At 41.7% G+C, this 9,785-nt stretch overlaps 1 protein-coding gene across 1 annotated transcript; it reads left to right on the forward strand.

The window, feature by feature from the left end:
- Positions 1-111: 111 nt before the first annotated feature.
- On the forward strand, positions 112-9,321 carry mcm6l (MCM6 minichromosome maintenance deficient 6, like; the record flags this gene model as incomplete). The annotated part of the gene is made up of 17 exons (XM_083782697.1): positions 112-206; positions 926-1,072; positions 1,182-1,292; positions 2,040-2,289; positions 2,701-2,863; positions 2,960-3,105; positions 3,334-3,484; positions 3,723-3,864; positions 4,145-4,286; positions 4,993-5,100; positions 5,234-5,389; positions 5,673-5,801; positions 6,216-6,377; positions 6,946-7,060; positions 7,584-7,763; positions 8,594-8,733; positions 9,205-9,321. The coding sequence occupies 17 exons, from the start codon at positions 112-114 to the stop codon at positions 9,319-9,321; spliced, it is 2,454 nt and encodes an 817-aa protein (XP_083638823.1).
- Positions 9,322-9,785: the final 464 nt, after the last annotated feature.

Here is a 9,785-nt window from a genome sequence, read left to right on the forward strand (position 1 = left end):
GGCAGAGCGCACCTGTGCAAATATACACCTTATACGGTGCATGCCTGAGGTACGCCGTCCCTCCGAACCCTCTCTACTGACTGACTGACTGAGCTGACCCAGTGTTTGCTGATGGAGCCTGCAGAGAATGCAGCCGCCGGTGGAGTTCAAGTGAAAGACGAACTCGCGGAGAAATGCCAGAAATTATTTTTGGAGTTCCTGGAGGAGTAAGCACGCGACACATGTAGTCTTGATTTAACTAAACATATGCATCATTCATTCATCACATGATGAGGAAACTATGTGCCATCGATGCGCGTCTGATATCTTGAATCATTGACATAAATAATTTATATAGGCCTATATATATATATATATATTTTTTTTTTTAAATCAATAGAATCGTTTGAAAAGAACAAGAGCAGCTTGGGGGATTTTTGTTCATGATCATGTAGCCTTGTTGAAGCCCAAACACAGTGACAGTAGGTAGGCTACCTAACAGGGGTCCCCACGCCTGCACGTCCATTCCTCCAGCTCTTTAATAAACATATTTAATCTGTTATTAAAGAGCTGCAAGCTGGAGCTTTAAAAATACATTTTCAAGTGGGTCACTATCACCAATTTCATCCAGTGTGGGGAGAGACCCCATTTAGCAGCTTCATAGTGTTCCAGTCCAAATTGTGTGTACTGTAGGCTACTCATTTATTTGTTTCATTACTACCACCAATGCCACATATGTAGGATGTTCTATCTCATGATTGGATAAAATTGTTATCCAGAACTGAGCAATTATTTTCTGTTTACTAAAGAGCTGGAGAGACTGTGAGCCCATCTAAAGTAGCAATGATTACTAGATCAATGTATCAGAATACATTGCTATTTTTGCACAAATTTTAACAACAAAAAGGATAACCTACTCTTAACCTATTACGTTTTTGGTTTCAAGATTTCAAGGCCCGACTGGTGAGATATTGTACCTCCAGGACGCAGAGGAACTGATTAGACCCGAGAGGAACACCCTCACTGTGAGCTTCACCAACATCGAACTCTTCAACCAGCAACTTGCAACCACCATCCAGGAGGAATATTACAGGTAATTGAATAGAGTCCTGGACCAGTAAGTAGTCCAACCGTTTCTGCATGTGTTCCAGTCTCCCTGTAATGTAATTTAAAACTAAAGTAATACCTGTCTGTCTATGCAGGGTCTATCCATATTTATGCCGGGCTGTGCGTCACTTTGCCAGAGACCACGGCACAATCCCTCCAGCCAAAGAGTTCTATGTGTCCTTCTCTGAATTTCCATATAGGCAAAAGTAAGTTATTCCAGCCCGGTGAAACCTGTCCAGTTTAGCCATACAGTATGTCTGTTATTTTGGCTGCAATAGGTTCAGAACAGTTCAGCCCTACTGAACTGTACTGAATCATTAGCTATGATTGTGGTGGGAGAAGTGGTGGAGAGTTCTTCATGGAGTGATGATGGTGGGGGTTACCTTCAGGCAGCAAACCAGACATTTATTTTATGGAAAATAATCCTTAAATGATTATTGGTCACCTTATTGCCCTATTATTCAAGTGTCATTGAAAAAATGGCAGCTCAGTGTGTCACTTCGTGCCACGCTGCAAGTTTGAACATCTGCTATTTTTCAACAAAAATATATAATCTTGAAAAAAAAGTTTGAGAATTACTGATTTAGAAGGCATTTGTAGAATCGGCCTCGGGTCTTATTCAGTTATAGCCTGATTATCAGACTGTAGCTTTCTTGAAGCTTCAGTCTGACATTGTCTCCTGTCTGAGCGATTTCAAGGGGGAGGGGATTAGAATTTCCCTCAACCAATAGCCATTGTTGTTGTTTTTCCCTCCTTCCTCATGTGTGTTGGCTGTGTGATGATGGTGATGACGCTGAAAACGGGCCTCGGCGCTGATTGGTTGTACGTTAGACCCACCCCCACCACCGATTCTCATTGGATAATACATTTTTGTACTGAAGAAATTATAGGTTCACAGCACAACACCATCTGGATCCAGGCTAATTCAGTTATACGTGCCCCCTCTTTCGCAGGATCCGAGAGCTGTCCACAGCACGTGTTGGCACACTGCTCCGTATCAGTGGGCAGGTGGTGCGGACTCACCCCGTCCACCCGGAGTTGGTCAGTGCAACGTTTCTCTGTCTCGACTGCCAGTCCATCATCAAGGATGTGGAGCAGCAGTTTAAATACACCCAGCCCAACATCTGCAAGAACCCTGTGTGTGCCAACCGAAAGAGATTTTTGCTGAACCCTGAAAAGTCTCGCTTTGTTGACTTTCAGAAGGTATTGTGTCTGCACGTTGTATTTGGTTACTTTATTTTATTAGTGCAGTGGGAGGCTCTCCCAGCACTCTGTGAGAACCCACAATGTGCAGAGATTTGTCTATGGTGAAAGCCTTGAGTCATTGCCTAGTCTACTCTAAACTATGGAGTCAGAATATAACACAAATCGCCATTGTGTATAACTGATTACCGGGTAACTGTAGTCCCAGTTTTCAGAAGGTGACATAGCCGTTTCCTGTTCCAGTTAATTTCCCCATAGCTTTGTTTGATTGGCTCAGCAGCAGGTTTGAACCGGAAACGCACTACACCTTTTAACCAACTGCCACTAATCACATGTGAACAGATGCATAAACAATATTAACCATTCCTTTAAATTCAATTTAAAATGAGTTTGCATCCGTTCCTCGTCCAGGTACGTATCCAGGAGACCCAGGCAGAGTTGCCCCGGGGCTCCATCCCACGCAGTGTGGATGTCGTTCTGAGAGCAGAGGTCGTGGAGATGGCACAGGCTGGGGACCGTTGTGACTTCACTGGAACACTCATAGTTGTGCCTGATATAGCCATGCTGCATTCAGGTACATAGACCCTACCAGTAGAAAAAGTAATGTAACTCTAAACCTAATTAATATTTGTTGATAATTTTCTCTCTGCTCTGTATCCTCTCCATTCAGTTACTCGTTCAGAGAGCAGCAACAGAGTGGCAGGGAGGGAGGGATTTGAGGCAGACGGACTCCAGGGACTTAAAGCTCTGGGAGTGAGGGAACTGTCCTACAGACTGGCCTACCTAGCCTGCAATGTCGCTCCTACCAACCCGCGGGTTAGTATCAAATGCAGTTAAGACAAACAAACGTTGTTTAAGTTTGATTCAAGTTGAATCTTTCCTCGTCATTTGTAATGTTGGGTAAACTCAGCACCTATGCCGTTTGATTGCTTCACATCTCTTCCACATGCATACATGCTTTTTGTCTTCTGGTGCCCTGGCCAAAAGAATAAACCCTTTAGCCATGTAGAGAATGAAGGCTTTATTAGCTAAACTGTTTGTCAGCTTGGGGGTAAAGAGCTGCCGGCGGAGGAGCAGACGGCAGAGAATGTAAAGAAGCAGATGACTGTTGAGGAGTGGGAGAAGGTGTTTGAGATGACTCAGGACAAGAACCTCTATCACAACCTGTGTACCAGTCTCTTCCCCACCATCCATGGTACGCCATACTATTGTTCTTCATCAAATCAAGCTCCCTTGAATCAATTTCACCATTTTAAAATGTTTTTCAAAAGGAACGGTTTTGAAAGTTTCCACTTTCCACCTGACATGACAGCAATGGTATCGTATATTCCATGGGTCAGAAATCACTGATCATGTGGCTGTGGCTACATTTTTATATCGAATTGAACTGCTTCATGGGATCAAAATCTTGCACTGTGTGTTCTGCTTGCTAGGTAATGATGAGATCAAGCGAGGCATATTGTTGATGCTTTTTGGGGGCGTCCCCAAGACTACTATGGAGGGGACATCCTTGAGGGGGGACGTAAACATTTGTATTGTTGGAGACCCCAGCACATCAAAGAGCCAATTCCTCAAGTATGTTCACAAAACTTCACACCAACGTACTGTACACATGCCATGCCTTTATGACATTTACCATCAACTTAGTTGTCTTTGCTTCCTAAAAGCTAAGCTAATTGTATCTTGTAAGTCTTATTGTATTGTTGACTCATACATATCCTTGTATGAGGATCCTTGTATACAACTCTAGGTTGCTGTTATTTATGGAGCTCCCAACAGAGTGGGACCTAACCTGAGTTGACCGGAGTTGGTAATGCCATTACATTTTACGGTTGTTGTCTATTGTGTATCTCAGACACGTGGAAGAGTTTGTTCCTCGTTCGGTCTACACCAGTGGGAAGGCGAGCACTGCTGCTGGTCTGACGGCAGCTGTGGTCAGAGATGAAGAGTCAGGAGAGTTTGTCATTGAAGCAGGGGCTCTCATGCTGGCAGATAATGTAAGAAGATTGTAGTGCTGCAGTGGATTTTCACAGCCATTACATTTGTGTCTTTCACACGTTTTTAATTTTATTTTTTACTGTCCTAGATTAAATGTGCATGATTAGTTCCAAAGAGTAGCTGTCTTGAATTGTTCAGTGTGATTGGGTAAGAGAATGTGAATTCAGTGGTGCAATGACTAATATGCTACAAAGTCTCTAAATATTGCTTTGTCAGCTAAATATCCCCTGTTTGTACTGGGAATTGTTATACAAATGAAGTCTCTGTTTCTAGTCCATGTTGCCACTTGATAGCAGAGACAGTGGCATGAGTTTACCTCTCAGGATCAGCTTTTGTTGTGTTAGCTCTCAAAGTCACTCTTTTAGCACAAACTGTTTCCCCATTATTTTTATTTCTTAATTTACTAAATAACTGCACAACGGAGCGAAATAATTCATGGAATAGATTAGTTTGCTCATAACAAGGTAAGAAAACGACTCAAACCTCTACAAAAGTGGATCTTACCCTTAAGTGATTTTATACCGTAGATTCAGTTAACGCAAATAACACATCGGCCCAGCTAGGAGTCAACCTCCTGGCATGGAATGTGTCTTTTTACCTGATGCCATCCCCTGTGTTTATACTGTCTTTAAAATCCGATGTCTTAATATTGCCTCTTTCCCTCATAACAATGTCCACTGTTTATGTGTGTGACTTGGCCCTCAGGGCGTGTGCTGTATTGATGAGTTTGATAAGATGGACCTCAAGGACCAGGTGGCCATTCACGAAGCTATGGAGCAGCAGACTATTTCCATCTGCAAGGCTGGAGTCAAGGTTCTAGTCATAGTCACACTTGTTTTTGTAGTGGTGGTTTAATCAGAAAATATAATTTAACATTTGAATACCATTGATGAAAAAGGTTGTTCATGGTCCAGTCTGGAGAATAACCCACATTTCCTATCCCCAGGCCACACTGAATGCCCGTACGTCCATCTTGGCTGCGGCCAACCCCATTGATGGCCGTTACAATCGCGCCAAGTCTCTGAAACACAATGTCAACATGTCTGACCCCATCATGTCCCGATTTGACCTGTTCTTTATTCTGATAGATGAGTGCAATGAGGTAAGGCATTCCCTAAGCAGTCAATTCAACACCTTGATACATGTCTCCTAACCCCCCCCCCCCCCCCCCCCCCCCAAAAAAAAACATTTTCATCATGCCCTATTGACTTTAACTTCATTATCACTGTCTGTATGTTTAAAACCATCTCTGTCTGTATTTACACCTGCATCAATATGCTCCTTGAAGTCCAGTTACCCAGGATGCATTGATGGGAAGGCATCCTCATATGCTATGTTTGTAGTATTTATTTACTAGAATACAACGGTTTTGTGTGTTCTTGCAGGTGACAGACTATGCTATAGCCCGCCGTATTGTCGACCTCCACTGCAGAAATATTGAGTCTATAGAGCGGGTCTATTCTACAGATGAGATACAGAGATATATACTGTTTGCCAGGCAGTTCCAACCCAAGGTCAGTGTCCTGAGCACGTTTGGTTCATTTCTCCTATGAGGAAACATTCAAGGACACATCAAAGCTAAAAAATAAAGTTATAAAAGATATGGACCCAGGAGGACTTTTATCACATTATACCCAATTAGCCATGTATTCTGCTTTTCTATGCCTCTCCACAAGTATGCCTAATAAACGCACGCAATAAAATACTGCTGCTGTCTGTTATATTTGATAAGAGATGTTACATTTAATGCTGTCAATAATCAACCGCTGCAGAGTCGACGCACCTGAATAAATGTAATCAATGAATCAGTGGTGCTTGGATTCCGTATTCAACAAGGCAGGCAGGCAGCCATATAAACAAACATTTTGCAGCTTAACGGTACAATAAAGAATGCTTTTGAAAAGTTTGATCTGGTGTGTTTGATGCAGATAACACCAGAGGCTAAGGAGTTTGTGGTGGAGCAATACAAACTCCTGAGGCAGAGAGACAGCGTAGGCAGCACCAAGTCAGCCTGGAGGATCACTGTTCGACAGCTGGAGAGCATGCTGAGGCTGTCTGAGGCTATGGCTAAGCTATACTCCTCTGATGAGGTACTGTATGCACACCAGCCTACACAAACTCATTCAAATATTGTATTGCATTACAGTGTCTGAAATTGTGCAAAACTGAGGTGGTGGTCAGGCGCTTTACCACTTTGCTACCCAAGTGCCTACTTTATTTGATTATGATGTTTTCCTTAAAGCTAATTTATGGCATGAGTGTCGAACGGTATGGTATGGTATGGGTGTCGAATGTTTTCGCAGTCCGCCGACTATGTCGTATAAAATCAAAGTTCTGTTGTGTACTCTGATTGGTTCCAAAGACGAGCTAATCTCCACTATTGCAGAGATGTGAGACTATATTCACTTTCTTATTTACATTTTCGGGCGAGGCTGTCGGCAAGTCACAAATGGTATGAAGGCTCAAATTTCAGAACATGAGAGACGCAGTGTGACATATTACTCCAAGCATAAATTGGCCTTTACTCTGCACTGTCTCAGTCATTACTACTGTTTATGACAGTTGTAGGACTTGTAGTCCCAGATGTAGTTCTATAGATGAGCTCCCAGACTCAACGTGTCACTGTCGGTCCTTAACTACTACTGTAATAATCCTCAGGTCCATCCAAAACATGTAAAGGAGGCCTTTCGTCTAATCAACAAGTCCATCATCAGTGTGGATTCTCCTGACATCAATTTTGACCAGGATCTGCAAGACGACCCAGACATGAACGGTGACTGATGGGTTAGCGGCCAATGGGGAGACTGGTTGGACTTGGGAGTTGGGACCTAAAAATGTGTCCATAAACAATTTTCCTTCACGACATGTGCTTCAAGAAACCAGGCAGTACATGACTGTAAAACTGATTACTACAATGCACTGTCTGCAATGCGCTGTAAAATGGTCCACAATCGATTGCTTTGAGGGGGGATGCCTCAGCCTAAACTAAAGCATCCCCATTTTAAAACTTTTAAACATTTTAAAAAGTCTTTCATCCTCCTTTATGACACTAAGATATAAGTGTACTTGTAAGCCTATTTTTATATATTTTCTCATATTGAAGAACCGAGTGCATATGGAGGTCTCATTTTCTAAGAATGCAGTACATTAATGGATATTATTGGTTGATAGTCCAAAATATGTTTGAGATTGTTTTTTTTGTTTTGTTTTTTACTTGTCAAAGGTTTCACCTATAATTACATGCCTGGATGGATGCCATGTTGAACTGTGATTTCAAACTGTGCTCATTTGTACAGGCCAGAATGGCATACCAAGAAAGGAAGTGAACGGAACCAATGGGAACAATGCAGAGAGTATGGACACAGAGCCAATCAAAGAGAAGACTGCTGCTGCCAAGGCTGTCCTGAAGATGACATTTTCTGAGTATCGTCGGGTTTCAAATCTCATAGTACTCCACATACAGAAGTTGGAGCAGAGTGAGTGGCCGATCCAAAAGATCATGTTCTAAAAAAGAGAACCTGACCTTTTATCAGCCAGGAATTGGACATAAAGCAAGATTCAAATAAAACCATATAGATGCAGTCCATTTGTATTTTGTTTTGGTGACCATTTTCTTAGCAGTGCTAGTGCAAGGTAGAAATGAGTAAGAATAATTATTCTATAATTCTATTCTATATCTATAATAATAAATCTAATTCATGTCACATAAAATTTCCATTCAGCGGCTCAGAAAAAAATAAGTATTTTTATTTAGAGTAGCTAATAATATCTTTACTGCTTTCTTTCCTCCCCAATTTATATTAGTCATTATGCTAATGAAGTCCTCCCACACATGTCTGTGTTGTCACTGCTATTGTACCGTCACTTATTGGCTAAACTACCAGTGTGGAGCCCCCACCTGGAGGACGTAGTGCCTCCGTCCTACTCCTCCCGTTCCACTGCCCCAGCCCGTAGGAATTGCAGCAACAAAGATCACCCTTCATTCCTGGCTTCCCTCCACTGATCCTGGAACAGTTGTTTGTATATAATAGGGCTAGGGTTAGGATGCACTGCTGTATTTGAAGTTGAACACATAGGACTTTACCCCTGCGCCACCCGCGTGCCTATTACATTATTAAAAACACTTACTTGTGGTAAATACCAGTCAATCCAAAAATATAGTTAGGATAGGCTTCTAGGCATCGGCCATAACGGGAAGGTATTGACACTGCAGTAGTTGTAGAACTGGCTGCATTTAGACCATGATTTATTTGCTTGTTAATGGATTTTGAATAAAATGCTGTTTCTTTTCCCCCCTCCTCCTCAGTGGATGACGAAGGTTCTCTGAAGAAAAGTGATCTGATAAACTGGTACTTGAAGGAGATGGAGGGTGAAATTGATTCGGAAGAGGAGTTGATCGCCAAGAAGTCCATGATAGAAAAAGTCCTTCACAGACTCATCCATTTCGTGAGTGTTTTATGTTGAAAGCTCAATAAGTAAAGATTGTGTGCTTTACAAAAATGTGTCCTCAACCCACTGGAAAAAGTCAAAGAATATAATATACTGAATAAAAATAAGAAATTGCAGCACATCCTATACATTATGATGACCGATCACGCACTTTAAATCAGATAGTTATCACATTCACGTAGATCGGCTATTTTCGATGGCATAACACCGGCATGCAATTAAGTATTGTATAAATCACCCTTTACTGTAGCTTACACTGGCACTAATTTTACATGATACAAGGAACAGGCAATACTAAAAATGGATAAAGGCTCTGTCCATGGTTCTGAATGATGCTGCACCTATCAAAGGCTAATAGTCTATTATAGAATCAGAATTTTAGAAATCAATAATTCATTGAGTCAGTACATCAAATTAAATGGTATTAAACTTAAAATGTGAAATTAGTGTTTTTTTCTTATGTTTCAGGACCACATCATCATTGAACTGACGAAGACGGGGCTGAAGAAGATTGGAGATGGAGAGGAGAGAGTCACAGAAGATGACCCATTCCTAGTTGTTAACCCAAACTATATAATAGAATGATAATTAATTGTTTCTGCTTCTACACCTCATATCTGTTTCTGCATGGTTTTAACACCTAAATACAATTTTATGAATGGGAATGCTTTTTGTCACCAGCACTTTTGACTGAGTGTAACACTGATTGGTAACATTTTGCAGAAAGTATTCTAGGATAATTTTGTATGTGTATGTACATAGTCGCTTGTAGAAAATGCAGTATGTGAATAAATGTATTTGTGGCATACTGGTATGTGTGGTGTTCCGAGTCATTTCCACGTTTCTCGAGCCGAGCTGGGGCAGTGGAAGAACTGGGGCAGTGTAGTCACTTCCTCTCTCTTCCTGAAGTCTGAAGACTCACTTATTCAGACTCTACCTTAACTCTTGCCCTAGCCTTGATGACCATGCAGTCTTATGCAAAGTCTAAAATGTCATTTAGATGGCATGTTATACAGTAAGTAGACTAGCCAGGTACATTTGTAGACATG

Source organism: Protomyctophum parallelum (assembly GCF_964188405.1).
Source record: "Protomyctophum parallelum genome assembly, chromosome: 14".
Lineage (NCBI taxonomy): Eukaryota > Metazoa > Chordata > Actinopteri > Myctophiformes > Myctophidae > Protomyctophum > Protomyctophum parallelum.